The sequence below is a fragment of the Emydura macquarii genome, unplaced genomic scaffold (genome assembly GCF_026122565.2).
Source record: "Emydura macquarii macquarii isolate MOO-44397 ecotype Brisbane River unplaced genomic scaffold, CSIRO-AGI_Emac_v2 contig_3128, whole genome shotgun sequence".
In the NCBI taxonomy this organism is placed as follows: Eukaryota; Metazoa; Chordata; order Testudines; family Chelidae; genus Emydura; species Emydura macquarii.
This window is the reverse complement of record NW_027133265.1, coordinates 6835584-6857326: the sequence shown is the minus strand read 5'-3', so window position 1 is coordinate 6857326 and position 21743 is coordinate 6835584. Positions and strand designations below refer to the sequence as shown.

Sequence of the window (21743 nt, the reverse complement as noted above, 5' to 3'; positions counted from 1 at the left end):
ATTAACTGCACAGCTATTATACCAAATGACCCCTTCTCCACTTGGAGCCATAATATTCATCTTAACTAACAACATGTGATAAAAGGCATTTGTGGGATATTTTTCCTAACACAATGGCTGTTGTTAATTGCTATGTTCAATTCCACTTTATTTTCTAAAAAGATTATTATTCAGGGAACTTTTACATATCAGGCATGCAAATGGCCACTGATTGCTAATATCATATTGGTAGGCCCCAAAAGACATTATGAAGTTGGCAGCATCCTGAAACCATTACCCAAACAAAGCAGAAAAAACTCTCAATCTGCAGAAGCAAGAAAAGTTGTTGGAAAATAGATATAAACTTTCCCAACAGAAGGGTAGGATTAGGTTCACTGTCCAACAAAATGGGAAATCTGAATATTTCTATTTCAGGATAAGGAAAGCAGGTGTAAAGTGTTACTTGCTTTCACATATCTTTGGGGGTCTTCTGGTGCAGGAGTTTTCAGGGTTCTTCTAGACCAGGTTAAATAAAAAGATTCTCTCCATACCTCCCTGGAGTTGGGGGTTAATTTAACAGGAAGCCAAGGAAAGACAAGTCACAACTGCTGGGCACCCATGTGACCAGCAGAACTGCAGCCTCTAGTGGCAGGGAGGAAAAGGAGGTAACCCTTAAAGTTGAAAGACTGGATGTTTATTTTTATACTAAGCGCATACATGGCCAGTGGCTGTGGCAGGAGAAAGAATACAAAGGCAAGATAACATGCGAATGTCTTGCATAAAAACAGCCTGTTACTAAGCACAGTCCTGGAACAAACAGCGCAAAAAGTTTACTTGAAAGTTTAAGTTATTTGTTTTATCATAAAAATAATATACTATTTATAGTGTTGTTTGAAATTTAAACAGAGAAAGTGAAATAAATGTTTACTTGAACATTAAAATTGAGTGAGAGTTAAATTTTTCAGATGTTTCGTACAATAGTAATAGTTAAGTAACTTAAGCAACAGAAAATACACCAGGCCTGCCATTGTGTCTAGCTGCATTAGTGAGAAAAATATGTCCCCATTTAGCAAGAATTTCTAGCTAGGCTGCTGTTTCCAGAAAATTAAACTGGATGAATGACTATATCAAAGAATGGAAGGGCTCAGTTTATGCAACCAGTAAAAATTTGTTTCAAATGTTTCAAATCAAATTTGAAAACTATTTAAGCTTTAATTGTAGGAATAGCAATATAGCAGTGTTACACAACTCCATCATGTACACAAATAATGTAAAACTATTTTCTCTGACTAAGCAAAATTTACAGTAAGTTATGTAGTACTCCATAGTTATATGCAACAGAATATGAAAATCAGCAAATGCAAATGAAATTTAAATTAGAAATGTGTGTGAACTATGCTGTTCTTAAGGTCTTTGCATTTTACAAAATCTCTTAATTCATGACTATACTGTCACAATATTGTATTACTAGATTTTCATAATCTTCACATTTATTTGAATAAAAGGTGCTTTAGACCTGTATAGTAAAGAAAATAGTGTGGAGGCAAATGAAGACAAGAAAGAATGAATATAATATGTTGTATATTAGAAAAAGGTAACTCTTACAGCATTTTAACACTAAAATAATAGATTTTAATGCTAGAAAGGACCATTAGATCATTTAGTCTGACATTCTGTGCAACACAGGCCATAGAATTTCACCGTTACTCCTGCATTGAGCCTAATAACTTGGTGTTTAACTAAACTGTATCTTCCAGTCTTGATTTGAAGACTTCAAGAGATGGAGAATCCACCACTTCCTTCATTAGTTTGTTCCAATTATTAATCAACCTTACTGTTAAAAAAGTGCCTTATTTCTACTTTGAATTTGTTTGGCTTTAACTTCCAGCCATTAATTCTTGTTGTGACTTTCTCTGATAGATTAAAAAGCCTTTAAGAACTTTACATTTTCTCTCTGTGAAGGTATTATACACATCATAATATTGTTTGCACATGAACTTGGTGAACTTAACTCTTGAAATTAATTGGCCAAATTATGTCTGAAATCACTGTCATCACAAAAATGAGCTGTTCAGAGCTGTGTGGCAATCCAAAATTAAAATTTAAATATATTACATTAAAAAGCTATATTAAAAGATTAAGGTTACAAAATCTTGTGTGTGCAAATTATGATGCATTCTGTAATTATATGATTAATTATTATCTGCCCCCCCCCACACACATATTTTTGTCTTACTCAATGCACAGGATGGACAGTACAAGGACAGCAAGCCCTGTCCCCTGCTTCCCGCTGAAAATAGTGTTAAATTAAATATATTTGTTGAGCCTTCTAGTAAAAGCAATTTATAGTTCTCGCGCCTATGTATAACTATTAATAATTAAAATTGCAAACAAACTTGGTAATTAATACACTTTTTAAACTGCTGTAGTGAGTCTTATGGTGATTTTTCTGAAAATTAAAAATAAGAATGCCTATTAATGACTACATAGCATGTGCAATCAAAGTTATTACAATAAATAAACATAAGTACCTTTCCTGTTAAAAGAAGAACCCTTGTCTCTTCTGTAATATAATTCCTGTCATTACAGAAGTCCTGTGTGAAAAGAGGAAAGTAATTAAATCTGCATTTGTCTTCTCAATTTTAATGTTTTATTTTTATGTCCGTGTGAATGATTTATTTTCTCAAGTAAGAAGCTATCAACAAACTGTCTTGAGGCCTTTCCAATTTTCAGAACCTATACTTAAGATTTTATCACTTCCTAGTGACACATTTAATCTAATAAAGCACAATAAAATTTGTGTTCAGAACTGCACAATTTGTATTCAGTGTCACACACTTCATTTTCCAGATTCACAATTTTTTTTTGTATTAACTTGAAGGTAAGCAAAAGTGATATCCCTGTTGTTTTTGTTGTGTATAGCTGTATTATTTGTTTCGGAAGACCAAAGACAAGTTTTTTTTTTATAAACTAAGTAGTAATCCTATTTCATTTTGATTGTGAATATATAGCTATCAACTAGTCAATCATAATGCAAATCTATCTACATGCTTACTTGGCCTGCATCACAATAGTATTTAAAACTCTATAAGGACTCAAGTAAACTACTAAGTTACATCATTTAACCTTTGAAATATCAGCCTCTGGAAGGGCTCTCTGTTTATGTAACAGTTTATGATACTGGAAATTTTGAGATGTATTCTCTTGCACAACCAGAAATTAAAATCTATCTTGCAGAATTCACTTGTGCTCTACTTCAGCAATTTATGTCCTGATGATGATAATGATATTGGGTCTTAGTGAGGTTACCCTAGAAGTCCCAAGGTTATATTAAAAGGATTTTTTTTTAAATAGTAAATGCACTAGGCCAAACAATTATCAGCACTAAATATATATAGGATGTTTTAAATTTTAATCGGTTTTCTCTTTATACTTTTTTGTCAGCTCTGCATTCCATTTCTTTCTCTTTGTGTTTTGACTTTTCCCCCCCAATATATGTTTTCTGTTCATTTCTCCCTCCTGGCAGGTACACAACTCCTTAATGCAGTGTCCTGTCAATGTCAGTTAAAATATCAGAATTCTAAATAACTATTGCCTGGTTATGAACAACTTTAGCTACATCTGCTCAAAATGCATAGACAATTTGTGCTATATAAGTAGATACTTTTGATAATAAAATACAAGCTTTTCTCCCAACTCTGTGTTTTAAATTATGATATATATAGCCTTGCCAGTTAAGTCTCAAAGTATTCGTATTACTCCTCCCAGAAAATGAACTAACAAAATTACCTTTTCAGGTTGTGTAAAAAATTTGGTTGGCAGTACAGGGTCCTTTGGTGAATCTGCATTACATAAAGCACTTTTGCTGTTGATTACACACAGTGCAACATCACATACTGTATAGAGTTTCTGGGAGGAAAAGGGAAACAGTGCTTTAGGTATTATTTATAATTTTCATAGGAGTAGAATGAATGTACTCTTAAAATGTATCATCATGAGGAAAAATAATATCTGTATCAGCTATTAAGAACATACTTTACAGTTTACAGTAATTAACAGCATACTCTGCTCCGCATTACACCGTGCCCCTCTCTGTAATTCCCTGTTTATTTTCTATACAGTACTGTTAAATGAATAATGAAAAATACCTTAGACATATAAATGCACATCGGATGGCTGTTGCTCAAACACACCAACATGTTTTATTTACTCCAACAGTAGACATTCGCAGTAGTGATACATATTACATTATTTCTCCAAACAACAGAAACTAACATCTGCATGAAACTAAAAATTCAGAGCTGCAGTGAAACAATCAACACTGAATAACCACCACTTCTCAACTGAATCATATTTCTTACTTCATTGGCCTTGGGTTCATCAGGAGACTGAGCATCCCGGGTAAGCTTGATGTTTTCTGCCATCTTTTTCATGAACGCATGGCTGTTGTTCTCATTCTTTGTCATTAAAACTTCAAGCATGAACCACAGGCACCTAATGAAATACAAGTAACTAAATACCATGTTTGATACTGTGATCTCCATGTACAGAGCAGGAATAGCAACATCTCTTAAAATGTTATTTTATTAGATCTATCAGCTATCACAGCACTGACTTAAGAAACTATGGTCAAATCCTGTATGTGTGTACAGAGGTATTTCAGTATAACTTCAAGTAAACTTGACATTTTAAGATCTCTTAATTGCATATGTATGTTTTAAATTCTGTGTGTGGGGTTCAAGCTTGAATTTACAGGTCTTAATACCACCCACTCCAGTTTAGAACACATACACACATGCATGCATGCATGCAATTTACAGGTCTCAAAATGTCAAGTTTACTTGAAAGTACACCGAAATATCTGTGCCACACAATTAACTAACTATTCTGGATTGACTTTAATGGGCTTTGGATCAGGCCCTCAGTGAACTCTATGTTAAACAAGAATGAAAAATTAATTTTATGGTATTTGTGTGGGTGGAAAAGACTCAATCAAGGCCTGTATAAAAAGTGCAGCTCATCCACTTCCTCCTTACTCAGTTCGATTCCATGGGCTAACTTCACAAGATTTAAAAAAAAAAAAAAAGGAGGAGGGCGGGGATGAATGGAAGAAAGAAGATGGATTACTGACAATTTCTCCTTGCTCTATAGATCATTTTATCACTAGCATGCAAAAGGATATTTAACAGAGAGCTGATGTTAACAAGCAGCTCAAGGGCACTGGAACTAGCGGTGCTGGGGATTTGGCAGCGTCCTGACTTGTAGCAGTAATAGCAAACAAATACATGGCTTCCATCATATACAGGGTTTACATTTTTGTTCAATGGTTTTCAGCACTCTGACTATAAAAATTGTTCCAGCACCCCTGAAGCAGTCCCCAATAATGGAGATAGATACCAAGACAGATCTCTCAAATGTATCAGATTTTGTGGGACGTACCAGGTTTTGGTTGAATCCAGCTGCCTGTTCCATTGTACCACAAACACAGGCAATATTCCACAGATGTGACAGAAACACACTCCCCCACAAAGTACTGTAGGACAAACTGCACTGATCTTATAGCATGTGTTCAACTCTCACCACTATGGGACTGCTGTTTATATTTGTATGAATTTCACAACACTTATTGAACAATTCTTCTTACTCCTACACTAGAAGGCAGGCAAGCATCAATGTCCCCCTCAGCAATTTATAAATAAGTTAACTGAGGGGCTGCACGAGAAAACTTCCAAAAGAAATGAACAGAGCCTAGTTCTATAATATGGTAGATCCAAGTTTCAGTCACATTGCCTTTCAGAATAAACATGCCAAATTAGCATGCTTGCTTCTCCAGCTGGTAACCACTGCTTTAGCCACTATCCAATACTCCTCTCTCACAGCCATGAATAGAACCCAGGATTCGTGATCCCACCATTCTGTTGCTGTCTGCCAAATAGTTGTGTAATCACTGACTAAATGTGTGCGGCATCCCCCTAGCAGTTGGTCCACAGATAAAATTAGGATTATATCTGTAGCTCAAGTACCAGAGGTTTGAAGGTCCATGGTTCAAACCTCAGTCATGACTCAGACAAGAAGGGATGGAATACTTAGGGCAGTGCCTTGCAGCAGGACTGGGCTCTCATGGCCACAGCCATAATAGCGGGAGGGGTAAAATGTACTTCATTGCAGGCAGGATTTGGTGGGCAAAAAAACCAGACTGTGGTAATTTGTGGGAAAACTACTCCTTTTTTTTAAATAAAGGTTTTAATACTTACATTTAAGTGGAAGAAAAAAATAAATTTGATGTCTATTATAACAGGAAATAAAGGTTTTTTTAAATGGTTTAAGCAAGATTTCTTTTATTCTTTTAGTAATAAAAATTGTGTTTGAATTCTGTTTACATATATAATATATTAACTGACTTTTTTTGTAGCATGGGGTAATCTGTCTCTCTTGCGGAAGTGGGTATTGTAGGGGGAGACAGGAGTGGGATTAAAAAAATAGTTCAATGCAGGGCTCTCTACCTTATGGTTGCACGATGGAATTTATTTTTCCCATTTTCTTTTCTAAAATCTCATTTATTTAATTCACACAGTGAGAAAACATCCTTAAAAACAGGTTTTATAGTTAACATACAATCTGTCAATTATGGCACAAAGTGCAACAAAACAGGAGTTCTACATTGTCATTTATCACACACTGACAGCTCTGAAAGTTGAGATATCTGATCAAATAAACTGGCTGCAATTGCAATAAGGCTGAATACTGCTTCTCTGGGGAAGAAATATGGGGGAGACTAAGGAGGGCAAAATTTGTGAGCCTCTGCTTTAATTCTGTGTACCCCTAAGATTGGAGAAGCGGGCTTACTCTTGTAGAAAAACTAACAGTGCGACTAGATAGTCTGTCTGCCTGCATGTCAGATTTCCAGATTCTTTGGAACTCTGATCTTGCTGGTTGAGGTTATAAATATTGAAAGTTGCAAAGTGCCAGACATGAAGGTATGCTTCTTCCAGAAGTTCAAAGGAAGAGACGTGAGTATCCCATCAGAACACTTAAATAATAAACTGACACCCAACTGAGATAAAATATATGTTATGTTTGGCAGATTCAACTAAATAGACATGCTACCCTATCTCACATCTGTCCATTATTCACAAAAAACTAAAATGGATGACGCCTGCACCCTCAAACTGCTCTAATCAAGTACCTCTGAAACCAAGTATTGTCAATTAAAGATTTTCAAAAGAGTGTCAAACCTATTAAGAACACATTTGATTTTGATGGCTCCCTTTAAAACCACCTGATACATGGACACCTGTGGTGTATGCAGACCCTTGTCTGCAACTTGGTAAACATGACCAAGCAATCAATTTTCAAACTAAACCAATAAATATATCAAATCAAAATGTGATCTATCTTGAAAAAAGATTTTTATCAGGATCTCAAGTCTGCGAATTATGGATATATGGGTCAGAGTGGAATCACCAAAGTGGTTTAGTCTTGTCCTATGTGAATGCATAGAGAGTATTTGGAATATGTGTTCTGAGGGAAAAAACATTTGATTCAGCTGTTAGAGTACCATATTAGTACCCACCTTGTGTGTCTCATATCTTGGGGCCGACAGACTATCTAGTTAAGCATAGATCTAGTTAAGCATAGATCTTCTTTATGCTATTGTATATAAGACACTTGCAACCAGATCAGAATCAAGCAATTTGAAAAGAATGCTAGCCTGCTTCTCCACATTAGTAAGAATCTATGAGACTACCTTAGGATGGACTCTAGGCAGTTTCCTATGAGTATTGTTGAATTTTATTTTTAGAGAAACGGGTTTTTCCATATATCTTTGGTCCTTTGTGTGTAGAAAGCCAGGGCCTGCCTAACATCCAAAGAGTGAAGGCGCTGTTTCTCTCTACTGGTATGCAGTTTAGGGTAGAATACGAACAAGAACTCTGCTTGATTGCAGTGGAATTGTGAGACCACCTTTGGGAGGAACAATGGATGTGGTGTATGGGTGCTCCGATGTGAAAGCCCAGATCTCTGAGACTCTTCTGGCCAAAGTGATGGCCAGTAGGAAGGTCACTTTCCAGGAGAAGTGTAACAGCGAGCATGCTGCTAGCGGCTCAAACAGGGGCCCAGTAAGCTTCGACAGGACAAAGTTCAGGTCACAGGGAAGGATGGGATCTCTACCCTGACGGTAACACCCTCTTCAGGCCTTTGAGAAAACAGATCACTATCTCATGTAAAAAGATGATTGTCAACCTTGTGATGGAAGGCAAAGATGATCGCTAGGCGAATCTTGATTGAAAAGAGGGCTAGACCTTCTTGCTTTAAGCAGTAGGAGGTACTCTAAAATGAGCTGTAGGGAGAACGGTGAAGGTGGAATTTGCCATTGGGAGCACCAGATAGAGAAATGCTTCCATTTTGCAATGTAGGTGGACCTGGTGGAGGGCTTTCTACTGTCCAGTATGATTTAATGGACCTGTTCTGAGTAAGCTTGCTCTTCCATATTCAGCCATGGAGCTTCCAGGCTCAGGTGAAGAGAGCTGAAGTTCAGGTGGAGCAGCTGACCATGGTCCCGGGAGATCAGGTCCGGGTGCAGCTGAAGCCGTCGCAGTGCCTCCACTAATAGGCTTAAGAAGATGGTGAACCAATGCTGCCTGTGCCACTTCGGGGCTACGAGAATGACCTGCACTTGGTCTTGCTTGATCTTCATCAGAAGAATCAGTGGGATAGGAGGGAATGCATAATACAGGTGCTTTGTCCATGACAACAAGAACGCATCTGTGAAGGACCCCAGGCTGTGACCTTGCAGAGAGCAAAACTGATGGCATTTTCAGTTGTTGAGGGTGGCAAACATGTCTATAAGGGGAGTCTCCCACCATTTGAAGATATCCCTCACAATGTTCAATCAGAGAGACAACTCATGGTGAGAGGAGAAAGACCTGCTGAGGTGATCTGCCCGCCTGTTCTGTGTTCTCAGGAGATAGGATGCTCCCACAGGCAAACTGCTTCCTGACACGGGCAGAAGAACACGCGCCACCCTGTCTCTTTTGCAGAACATGGCCGCCACATTGTCCTTGAGAACTGAATCAGCCTTGCCCATAACGTGAGGTAAGAACGTCTGGCAGTCTAAACAAACTGCCCTGAGCTCCCTGACATTAATGTAGAGGGAGAGCTCTTTTTGTGACCAGAGGTCTTGGGTCCTGAGTGACCCTAGATGGGATCCCCAGCTGAGGGGTGATGAATCAAATACAAGGGACAATGATGGGGAGGCTTTGAGATGGGTACCCCTACGCATACCATGTGGCGGTTCAGCCACCATGTCAGTGAGTTAAGGACCTGGGTAGGCACCATGAGCACTAACTCCAGGTGATGTGAGAGGGAGTATACCTTGGCTAGTCAGGCTTGGAGAACTCTGAGACACAGCCTCACATGTTGCACTACATATGTGCATGCCACCATGTGGGCCAGGAGGCTTAGACAGTTTTGCATGGTCATTACTGGATGAGCCTGGAGGGATCTTATCATCCGGAAGTAGGGCTCTCGCTTGCACGGAGTCGAAGACCACACCAATGAACTCTATCCTTTGGACCGGGATAAAGGTGGACTTCCGGATGTTCAACAGAAGACCCAAGGTGCTGAAGGTCGATTGAATAAGATGGAAGCCTGCTTCCACCTGAGCTCTGGACAGGCTCTTGACTAGCCAGTCGTTGAGGTACAGAAAAACATAGACTCCCTTTGTTCTGAGAAAGACTGCTACTACTGCCATGCATGTGGTGAAAACTTGCAAAGCGGCTGACAGGCCAAATAGGAGCACCATGAACTGTAATGACCATAATTCACTACAAATCTTAGGAAACGTCTGTGGCCTTGGAAGACTGAAATTGGAAGTAAGTGTCATTTAGATCAAGGGCAGCATACCAGTCCTCTAAATTCAGCAAGGGAATGATGGAAGCCAAGGAGACCATGCAGAACTTTAAGTTCTTGAGATAGCGGCTGAGAGGTCTCAGGTCTAGAATGGGCCTGATACCACACTTGGCTTTCAGAATTAGGAAGTAGTGGGAATAGAACACCTTTCCTCTTAGGTGAAAAGGAACCTCTTCCATGGCTCCCACCTGCAGGATGGATTGGAATTTTTGTTCTAACAGATACTTGTGAGAAGAGTCCCTGAAGAGAGATGGGAAGGTGGGTAAACAAAAATTGGATAGTCTAACCCAGTTCTACTGTGCTGAGAACCCAGCAATCTGAAAGTAATCTGAGTTCAGGCATCTAGGAAGTGGGAGAGATGGTTGGAGAACAAGAAGGTAAGCTGGATCTGATGTAGCAGAGATTGCAATGCTGACTTTGAGTATCTCATCAAAATGAATGCTGAGGACCCAGAGTGTCTGGAGCCAGACTGCGCAGGACCTGCTGAGGAGGATGAGGTCTGTGCCTGAATCCGCTGCTCTTCCTCCTCTGCTGATCCTGTCTGGGTGGTTGTGAAAAGTAACGGCCAGTCTGCTGGGGCTTATGGTCCATCCTCGACTCTGCTGGTATGTGCAGCCCCAGGGATTTCAAAGTTGCCTTCGAGTCCTTGAGACAGTGCAGTCTAGTGTCCGTTTGCTCAGAAAAGAGCAATGTCCTTCAAAGGGAAGGTCTTGTATAGTTTGTTGCATCTCATGTGGGAGCCCCGAGGACTGTAACCATGAGCTCCTGTGCAGAGTTACCTCTGTGGCCCATTGATCTTGTCGCAAAATCAGTGGGGTCGTGGGCCGCTTGCAGTGAGGCACATCACTGACGTATTTTCCTTGACTAAGGATGAGAACTCCTGTCTATAGTCCTGGGGGAGCAGGTCTTTACATTTTAACACAGATTCCCACATATTAAAATCATAGTAACCCAGCAAGGCTTGCTGGTTCACTATGTGGAGCTGAAGGCCTCCGTGGAATATGCTTTTTGGCCAAACGGGTCCAATTTCTTTGGATCTTTTGCCTTGGGTGTAGGACCCACCTGTCCTTGGAAATTCCTTTCATTGGTAGCCCAAAGCTGTAGGCCCAAAGCTTGATTCCATTATATTTGATTCTGTTATTAAGGGCATTGAATTGCCAGGCCCTTTTTGGTACGTGACAAACCACTATAGCAGTTTTTCTGAGGTCTTGCATTTTAGCCTGGCCTTCCAGTTTGTGAGACAGGAATCTGCTAGCTATTGATAACTTTGTTTTCAAAACCACCATCTGTTCACTGATTATCCTGTTTGTGAAGTTACCAAAGATCCTGGTTGTAAAATTGTTGCTGAATACATGTGTTCTAAAGTTGATTGTGAAATTCATATTAGCATATGTCCTGGAATAGAGAAATACTCTTGTTATAGTAGAAAATGTTTTTGATAAGGAAAGATGTTATTGTTTCTGAAGGACATCTGAGTCTTTCAGACATAAATTGTAGTTGAATGTTAAGAGATTAGTGTATGAATGGATGAGTGAGTGATGTGTGTACATGAGACTAGGGAGTGATGGAGAAAGGCACCAGCCTCGAATGATTAAGGGAAGAAGAAGGGAGTGCAGATAACTTTTACGACCCAGTTGGCCGAAGAATGCCCACCCTGATAACCCTGGGGTGCACCTCGAGGAACAAAAACAAGATGGACTGTGATAGATAGAAAATAATGGTCATGCTTGCAAAATATGGATGATTGATAATCACACCAGCCTGCAGATGCAGCATGACGAAGCAAAACCCATAAAGTGGCATAAGAGCTTACCCCTATAAAAAGGGGATGAAAAGATGAGGACTTTGGGTTTGGTTCTACAATCATCTTCCAGGAGCATCGGTACACACTGGCAGATCCCTGCTCCCTCCCTCATGCCTTAGCCACCTGGCCAGTGGACTAACATGAGCAACTGAGGCTGGGAACTATACTCCATCTCTGTAGAACTTTGTGTGTGTGCCTATGTGTGACTGTATTAGAAGAAATGCATTTTAGAAATAGATGAAAATTGTTTTTGTTGTAGATAATTTTAGTATTCACAATAAACGTGGCGTATTGCCTTGTCCGACTGAATAAAATCCTGCTGTTTATTTCATAAGAATAACACTACAACTAGAGGTTCCAGGAGAGGGTGAAAAAAAAGAATTTGCACCCTTTGGCTGGTACAAAGTACTTGAACTCTGTGTGCTTTGCTGTAGGAGGCAGGGGTTTGCCAAAGGACCTTGACCAGGTCCATAATGGCTTTGGTAAGTGGCAGAACCACTGCAAAGAGGCTGATGACAACAAAATGTTTAAGAGACTGTGTCTTGTCTTTTTAGCCATTTCCGCTTGGATCTCCAAGTTTGAGGTGACCCGCTTTAACAAGACCTGGTGTGCCTTGTGGTCATCTTGAGGCGGGGAGACCTCTGATGCCACTACTGCCTCACGTGGAATGGAGAATGAGGAGGCTATAATGGGCTGAGTAGCTTCTGTTGATTCCTCAATGTCTGCAAGGGCCTGCAGGGTTCTTCCTGATATTTGGTGTCGTGCTCAGTACCAGAGTCTGGATCCAGGATCTCTTGACACAGTACTGAGGGTGCCCTAGCCTCTCAGACAATAGAATATCAGTGCCTTGAGGGGGTGTCCTATGGTGGAGGAAACCCCCAATGGCTCTAAAACGGCCGCTGCCTAGCCCCCATGGACCTGGTGGCCAGATGTTCGGAGGAACCACTATACTTGTGGCTTTGGTGGAATAGAAATGGCTCGGGGAGCAGCAAGATCGGCTGTGGCAACAAGGGGAGTAAGATCCTATCTGCAAGTATGATGAGGAGGACAAGCTGCAATATGGAGACCAGGGCGGCGCCGTACCCCTCAGTGCTGGAGCTGGGGTGGTGGAAATTTGGAGGCTGTCAACGGGATTTTCCTCTTGGATGGACAACTCCCTGCTGCTTAGCAGCACAGGGTCCTGTCCCTCTGGGGACACCAGTACTGGTAGGGTGAGAGGGTCCCTGGCCTCTATAAATGCCTCAAGCGTTGACGGTACCACAAACTGGCCAGTACACTATCTGTCCTAAGAAGGCTGCTCCTGAGCCTGTGTCAGTGGAGCTTGCATTGACACTGAAGCTACAGGCAACTGATATCGTAGTGCTGGGGAAGAATAGCAGCCCGACGCAGGTCTTGCTCTATCCTGGTCTCCTTTTGCCTTCAGCACCAGGGATCGGCTCTTCTATTGGTGCTTAAGGTGCTTCTTCTCAGGCACTGGGGAAGACAACTGGTGTCAGGAATCCCAAGTCGTGGGAAGAGTGCTCCACACCGAGGCTGAGGTACTCGATGCAGAGTCCGAGCGTGACTCTGAGGCAGGTCTTAAGGCTGCCTCCATGAGGAGGACCTTCAGTCTTGCTGCTCGGTCCTTTTTGGTTCGGGGTCTGAAGTCCATGCAGATTTGGCAGTGGTTTTCCTATGAGATTCCCCCAAGCACTTGACAGCTTGAGTGTGGGTCACTCAAAGGCACAGTTTTATCACAGGCAGTGCAGGGCTTGAAACCCGGTGACAGAGGGAAGCACCAGGGAAGTGGACGACCTCGCTAGCTAAGCGTGTAGACATCCAAAACTATCTAAGTACTAAAAACTACTAAAAATTAATAAACTAATTCTTAACTATCAAACTACAAAGAAAAAATTGAAAGGCAGAGGGGTTGGCAGGGCTCTTTATACCGGTACCAGAGCTGATCAGATGGATACCACTAGGGGAAAAAATTCCAGCAACTGTGCTCGGGTCATGCACACACCTACAATGGAATGGACATGTGCAAGCACTTGAAGAAGAACATTCAGTTTCTACAAAGCAGAGTTCTTCAAGCAGCATAAGAAGTTATCTATAGTCTGTGACACTGAGCACTTAAGATGACTGCCCTTGTGTCTTTTTCCAGTGGTTAAATGGGCCTGAGTAAGTAGATCTACAATGATTTTTCATTTTAAAAACCTACATTTATTAAATTATTATACTTGTGGAGAAATGTCTTTTGCCATTTGAGCTTTTAGAACACTGTGCTGAAGAGATTGCTGCTGGTTTCTTTCCAAAATCAGTTATTCACTTCTAAGAAAACAGTCTATAGAATGCCATTAATGATAGTTCCCCTTCATAATAAGAATGATTGCTTCCTCTTCAAATTTTTCAAGCAGAGAAAAATTATTCTAGTCTCAACAATTCTAGACTGACTTGACACTTACTCTTTGATATCACGAAGCTGATCAACATCCTGAGGTTTTGTGAAATCTGGATCATGTGCCAGTAAATGAATCATATATGGTACCACATATTCAGGCAGCAGAGATAACAGCTTTTCTGGAATAAGAAAACTAACAGTGTAAGCAACTTAAATATACACACAGGAAGAACAGGAACCCAGAGTTTCGGTTATTTTATTTTTAGATGAATATACAATGCTAAGTTTTGACATATTCACATTTTAGCTTGCAAGTTTTAATTAATCAAAAATACTGTAAAGCTGTTTCATCTTATTACAGAAAGAAAAACCACACAGTCAGAACTTGATGTTTTTATTTTTGTAGAAGAAAAAAACTGATTTGAACAGGTATCTTAATAACTAAAATAGTAACAGCATTGTACTCTAAAATCACTATCAAAAAATATTTTTGTGCAAAATGCTAGACAAGGTCATTTACTTAACTTTTTAAGAACTTCTCAAAACATTTAGTCACCAAAAGTTATACTTTGAATAGATTTTACCACAGTACTCACCATTAGCCATAGGATTCTGCTTAATATACTCTCTTCGTATACTGATATTTTTGAGCAAACACTGTCTGGCATGTGCTCTTCTCTCTTTCACAGGGTCTTTGGCACACAAAGCAAAGATTGCCATGTATTCCAATGGGAGCAGTAACTTCACAAGTGCCTTGTGCAGCTTTTGAGCAAATATCTGCCTCACTTGATAACACTCATCCTGTAGCAGCAAAAACACAAAACAGTGCAACTACAAAAACCTTAACAGAAAAATCTCAAACTGGGTAGTAAGGGGACATGCTTTAAACACAAAAACCACAAAAACACAAAACAGTGCAACTACAAAGTCCTTGAAATATAACAGAAAAGTCTCAAACTTGGTAGTAAGAAGACATGCTGTAAAAAGATGAATAGACAATGTGATATTTGAAGTGTTCAGAACTTTTTGTTTTAGAAAGCTGCACTGGAAAGGGAAACATTAGATCTTAGCATCAACAAGAGCTCTTTGGTGAGGACTGCGATCTAGTCTTATTAACAATCACTTCATAATTCAAGGGCAGTTACTTACATTAATGACAAGCGCACAGAGCTGGAATTGCTCTGGGGTAATTATTTCATGGTAACAAGGTTCCTGTGCAAGCTTCATTATAGCACTACCAGCAGCCAGTCGGAGACGAGACATATCTGATTTACTATAAAAACACAATAGAAAAATCATTATACTCAAATTATTTGTGTATCATTCTTCCCTTCTTTTACAAGATCATGCAATTAAAAAACTGTGAATAAAAATCTCTGTAAACCAGCTATCTTCAATATGGTTTTAGGCTCCTAAACTAAACTAACCTCACTACGAAGAAATCATATGAAGATGACTATTTTCTCTCCTTAAAATATTATTTCAGCTTGATGGTGAAGTTCAAAGAATCAGTAGTTTAAGTTTAATTGGTTTTCATGACATTATCTGTTATACTGATTCCAAAAGGTTGACACTGCAGGTTTGATTTTTAAATTATTTTTTCTACTGTGTAATATCTAGTATTTCAAGTTTACTGCTGATATTTTCCAGGCTTTTTATTTTTAGTTACTTGTTTATACTTTAGTTACTTGTTTGCTATAACTTGCCAGAAACATTATATGCTCTTAAATAAAACGAAGACGTTACTCACTTTATGGGGTAAAAATGGTTCTTCGAGATGTGTGTCTCTATGGATGTTACACTGTAGGTGTGTGTGTGCCCTCGCACTTCTGATTGGAGAATTTCAAAAGCAGTCCATCCTGTCCTGTCCTGTGCACGTGTGACTCCCCGCCTGCCATGAGGCTAGTCAACATGTGCGGGCAGAGTCAACCAATGGAACTTTGAAGTAGAGAGGAGGAGGTTGGGTCGTGGAGCACCCATAGGGGGAAACAGCTCGCAGAACCATTGTTACTGTACCAGGTGAGTAACTACTTCTTTGAGTAGTGTCCCTACGGGTACTCCACTCTAGGTGACTCCCGAGCAGTACCCACCACTGGAGGCTGGGACTTGGGAGACAAGTCTGATATAGAAGACAATACTGTGGCAGCAAATTGGGTGTCTGTAGCCAAATTCCCCCAGAATGGCATAGTGTTTTGAAAAGGTATGCACAGATGCACAGGTTGCTGCTCTGCAGATTTCAGATATAGAGACAGCCTTAGACAAGGCAATAACAAGGAGACTGGCCTTGTGGAATGCGTGCATATTGAAGATGGGGAGTGTTACCCTACGCAATTGGTAGCAGAGTTTAATACAGCTAGAGACCCACTTGGAGAGCCTCTGAGCCGAGATCACTGCACCTTGCGATCTAACTGCAACAGAGAAGAAGGCCAAGGCTCTCCTCAGGTTGAGCGTATTGAGGATGGCTTCCCTGTTGCCTCCATGAGGTTTGGGATAAAACGTTGGAAGGTGAATAAGTTGATGCGAAATGCAAGTCACTTTAGGGATGAACTTCGGATGCATTCTGAGCGTGACCTTATCAGAAAAGAACACAGTAAAAGGGCGATGTGCCATCAAAGCTGCTATCTCCCCTATCCTTCTGGCTGAAGTGATAGTGGTGAGGAACGTTGTCTTCATGGAAAGTTGAGTTAGTGAGCAAGTGGCCATGGGTTTGAATGGCAGTCTAGTCAGTCTTTTAACGCTAGATTAAGGTCCCATTGGGTAGTGGGAAGAGGTTTTCTACGCCTTTAAGAAACCTCTTCATAGTTGGGTGGGAAAAGGTTGAGTAGCTTTCCACCTCCTAGGGGAAGGTTGCGATTGTTACTAGATGAACATTCAACAAGCTAATAGAGCGGCCAGATTTCTTTAAGATCAACAGGTGGTCTAGGACCAGTGGCAGGGTGGCTGTATTAGGTGTGACACCTTTGGGTTGGCACCAAATCTGGAACCCTTTCCATTTCTGGAGATAGGTACAACGAGTAGTATTCTTTCTAATGTGCAATAGCACCTCCTGTACCTCCCTCAGAGCAATATGTGCTGTAACCACAAAGGAGCCATGCCTTGAGTCTCAGGCCTTGTCTACACTCGAAAAATAAGTTGACTTAACATAGATCAACTTACAGCCACTGCAGTATTTCCCGGGTGGCTGATGTCCATACTTCCCTTCTTGGGTCAGAAGAGTGCATCTTCACCAGGAGCACTAAGAGGGGCAGTGTGGGGAGCTGAAAGCCTGTCTCTCAGCTCCCTGCTGGGAGCCCCACAGGCTCCTGTGCTCCTGGCTGGCTGCCCTCCCCCCCCCTTCCGATTCCCCACTGGGAGCCAGCCCAGGGCTTCTCCCCTCCTTGTTCCCAGGGGGAAGCAGCCTGGGGCTTCTTGCCCCTAGGAAGTAGGATCCAGCTGCCCTGGCTTCTCGCCCCCTCCTCCTGGTGGGGATGTGGCTTCTCCCCTCATGGCTCGCAGCCATGGTCCAGCTGCCCGCGGCCTTCTCCCCTCGCAGCTGAGAACCAGGGTCTAGCTACCCGCAGCTTTTTCCCTCGCAGATCGCAACCGCCAACGGCTTTTTGCCATGCTTCCAGCTGGGGTCCACCTCAACTGGAGCTCTGAAACTGACAATGATAGATAATTATTGATGTAAGGGAACACAGTGCCTACATTGACACTTCATCACCCTATCTATGCCGACATAAGTCCTACACCTCTCGTTGGTTTTATTATGTCAGCATATCAAGGGAGTTACATCAGTGAGAGGAGCATTTGAATGTGTACAGCTCCATTGTTTTGACGATTCAGAAACAGGTCCCGGGTGACCTGAGTGGCCCGTTGGGACTCTGTGTAGGACCGTGCCCTGAAAAGGCAGTTGTCCAGATAAGGATAATATATCTGGAGAATGTAAATAGGTCACTACTACCAAGAGGACCTTGAAGAACACTACGGGGGCCGATGAGAGACCGAAAGGGAGTACCATGTAGTGATAGTGGTCTTGGACCAGCATGAATCTAAGGTAACACCTGTGACTCGGTCTGATAGAAATGTGGAAGTATGCTTCTTGTAGGTCGAGGGCCAAGAGCCAATTTCCTTCTTCTAATGCTGAGATGATTGTTGATAAAGGGACCATCTTGAATTTTTGTGCTTTGACATATCTGTTGAGCACTCTGAGGTCCAATAAGAGTTCAACCTCCATTTTAATTTGATATCAGAAGGTAACAAGAGTCGAACCCTCTGCCTCTGAAATGTATCAGCACAGGCTCTATAACTGCTATGCTGAGGGAGATGGTTTACCTCCTGACATAGTACTCTCTTAAGAAGGGTCCCTGATGAAGGATGGGGAAGAGTGTTTGGGAGGGAGAAGGGAGGAGAAATGGATGGCGCATCCATTCTGGACGATTTCCAAAACCCACTTTTCGGAGGTTATCCGTTCCCAGGTCCTGTGGAACAGGGTAAGGCGTTCTCCAAAAGGGTAGAGTTCCCAGCATAAGGTAGCAAGGGGAGTGTTCTACCGGCGCCTCGATCAATGCATCAAAACTGCCACTTCGAGATTGAGGACTGAGACAAAGTCAGTTGTGGTTCTGCTTGTTTTCAGTTGGGGAACTTTGATTTCTTTCTCTGTGGCTCATACAATCTTTGTGATGAGTATTGGGACAAGTACTGTGATGACTGGGCTTAAACTGCGCCTGAGGGCTGTATTTTCTCTTGTAGGCTGGCATTTATATCCCTAAGGACTGAAGAGTCACCTGAGAATCCTTCAGTGTGAAGGGACGCGTCTGTCTTTTTGGCAAACAGCTTAGTTCCCTCAAAGGATAGGTCCTCTACTGTGATTTGGACCTCTTTAGGGAAGCCGGACAAATGCAGCCACAAAGCCCTTCTCATAACCACAGCCGTGGAAACTGAATGTGCCACCATGTCTGCCGCATACAGAGATGTTTTGCCACCAGCTGGCCTTAGTTGATTATGGCCACAAATTGGTCTTTGTGAGAGTCCGGGAGCTGACCTATAAAGGAACCTAGTTTCCATATAGTTCTGGGAGACTTATTTGGCAAACAAGGTCTGTTAATTTGCTACCTGGAACAGAAGGGTGTCTGAAGAATATGCTTTTCCACCAAACAGGTCCAAACGTTTCCCATCTCAGTCATATGGGGTGTATTTAAACTGGTATTGGCGGCCCCTAGAATTAACTGCATCCACAATGATGGAATTTGAAGGCAGGTGGGAAAATAAAAATTCCATGCCCTTTGCTAGCACATATTACTTTTTGTCCGCCCACCTGCATGTAGGGTCCAGGAGTGCCTCATTAACTGGGAAGACCACTCTGGCAGAGGTGGAAGAGCATAGAATGCCCACCAGTTTGTGGAGAGGCTCAATCACTTCGTGCAGCTTTATTTGCAGGGCTTCCACCACTCTCTGAGCTAAGTCCTGGAATGACTTATAATCATCCACCATGGATGGCAGAGCAGGCATCACCACTTCATCTAGCGAGAACGACGAAAGATAGGCTTCATGGGTGTCTTCCTTATTTGCCTCAGCTTCAATTTCTTCTCCCAGTTGCTCAGAGGGTTCCGAATTTTTTGATGATGCGCAGCTGAAGGAGGTCTCCTTGCCTGCTGGTATGCCACACTAGGGACCTGAGAGGCTTGTTACCTCTGGACCTGCCAGAGGTCCTAGTATGGCAATTAAGGATAGGGGGTTGGCAATGGAGACCATGGTTGCCCAAACCATGGAGATTGAGGGTTGGGTGGACAGTACACCTGGTGTCCATAATGATATTGGGACCTGTATGGCGGGTAAGATGAGTGGTGCTCACTATCTGACTCTGATGAGGAGAAAGGAGGTGTGTGGCATGGAGAATGTCACTGAATCCAATGCTCTAGGTGAACTCAGTACCAGAAGCCTGGTACTAAGTAGGGATGAGTCCAGTGTGTCAGACACTGAGAGGTCCGTTGTGCACCTCAAATCCACCGGTGCAGATGGTGCTGGTGGTTGTCAGTGCTGAGAGGCTTGTACCAATGGAACTGGAGACACGGACCTAGTTGTATGGTCCGTCGGTGCTGGTGCCAATGAACACGTCAACATAGCCTTCTCCGTGGCAGATCTTCTGTGCTTCTCATGCCCCCGTGGTACTGGTACATCAGGTCTTTGGGCAGACTGACTTATTCTGTCGGTTCGTTACTGTGCATGCCCCAGATACCAACTGTAGACGGCTTTGGCGCCGTCGGTATTGAAGATACCGATGGAGCGGGAGATCGTTTCTGGCTCAATCAGGGCTCGTTACAGGGACATTTTCTTAGCAGTCTTTTCTTAAGGTCTTAAGACCTTTTCTTAGCAGTCTTAAGTGAGTGATTCATCTCTTTAGGATCACCAGCCTTCAATGTAGAAGGTTGCGGTGACTTGTCAGGACTCCTGGGAACTTGAAGGGTCGACTCCATAAGCAGGATTTTAAGCCTTAACTCTCTGTCCTTCCTGGACCTGGGTTTTAACTGCTGGCACCAATCAAACTTTTGTGGATTGTGCTTTCCCCCAGGCAGCGAATGCACTGTGAATGTCTGTTCGTCCCTGGGATGGATTCTTTGCAGCTAAGATACTTTTTGAAGCCTGGGAGTCAGGCATACCCTAGTCCAGGGGGGTTCCCCACCATTACTGGGGTTGGTGGGAGGCAAACCCTTTTTTCTCTTTTCTTCTTTTTTCTTGGCACGGCCAATTAAAAACAAGAAAGGTATTAAAGAAAAAGGCTTCAAAGGAAGCTAATATTTGCAAACCTTTTAGGAGTTATTGATCTGTGAACAGACAGCTCTTAGTTCTGTCTCTAGCCAGGGGTTGTTGACAAGGAACTGAGGAGGGAATGCCTGCACATGCTGGCTAGCCTCGTGGCAGGTGGGGAGCCATGCATGTGTAGGATGGGACTGACTGCTACTGAAATTCTCTGATCAACAGTGCTGGGGCACATACACACCTACAGTGGAGCACCAGTAGGGACACTATTCGAAGAAGTAGTTCCTGTTTCCATCTTAAAACAATATTAGTCTAGTTATAGAGTTTAACAGTTCTTGCTCACACCTGTTGTCAACTTTCACTTCCTTCAATTGTTTTCTTTCCTTAAATAACAGGAAGAAGTTCTCAATAGGAAATTGGAGACTTGTACCACCACAAAAGAGAAGGAGTTCCCAACAAAACTATTTGGTCAGTGGCAGGCTGATTGATGGGCTCAGTAACATACAAAAAAGTTAGCATGGACTGGTAGCTCAGAATCCCAGAACCAAATTATTAGATAAAGGTATTTTATAACATAGAACTTTTTCTCATCTAACATTAAAATTTACATTAAAAAGGTATAAACATCTAGGTATACAATATTCCAAATGCTCAAATGGTAAGTCTTTGATTTCCACTTCAGTTCTGTAAAAGACTAGGGACTGCAATCATCCAGGACAGACCTATCACTCTATAAGCTCCTTACAATGACATAGGTCCTGATCCTGCAAAGAAAAATCATAAAGGTGGATCCCAATCTACTGAAGTCAATAGGGGTCTCTCCATGTGGATCTCCTGGCAAGATGGGGCCTTTTATAACAGAAACCTCAAGCAACAGTATAAAGTACACATATGCCTATCACCAAGGCTGGAGGAAAGGTACCACATTTGTAT

General features: G+C 41.9%; 1 protein-coding gene across 5 annotated transcripts in view; it reads right to left on the bottom strand.

Annotated features, from left to right (window-relative positions):
* Positions 1 to 21743, bottom strand: part of PDS5A (PDS5 cohesin associated factor A) — a 172735-nt gene that overhangs the window by 11260 nt on the left and 139732 nt on the right. For all 5 annotated transcript variants that reach the window (XM_067531120.1, XM_067531116.1, XM_067531118.1 and 2 more), the window contains 6 exons: positions 15222 to 15345; positions 14669 to 14873; positions 14137 to 14251; positions 4341 to 4473; positions 3769 to 3888; positions 2511 to 2573 (listed from right to left, as the gene is read on the bottom strand). In XM_067531120.1, the coding sequence (XP_067387221.1) occupies positions 2511 to 2573; positions 3769 to 3888; positions 4341 to 4473; positions 14137 to 14251; positions 14669 to 14873; positions 15222 to 15345 (760 nt within the window). The remainder of the gene's footprint in view (positions 1 to 2510; positions 2574 to 3768; positions 3889 to 4340; positions 4474 to 14136; positions 14252 to 14668; positions 14874 to 15221; positions 15346 to 21743) is intronic.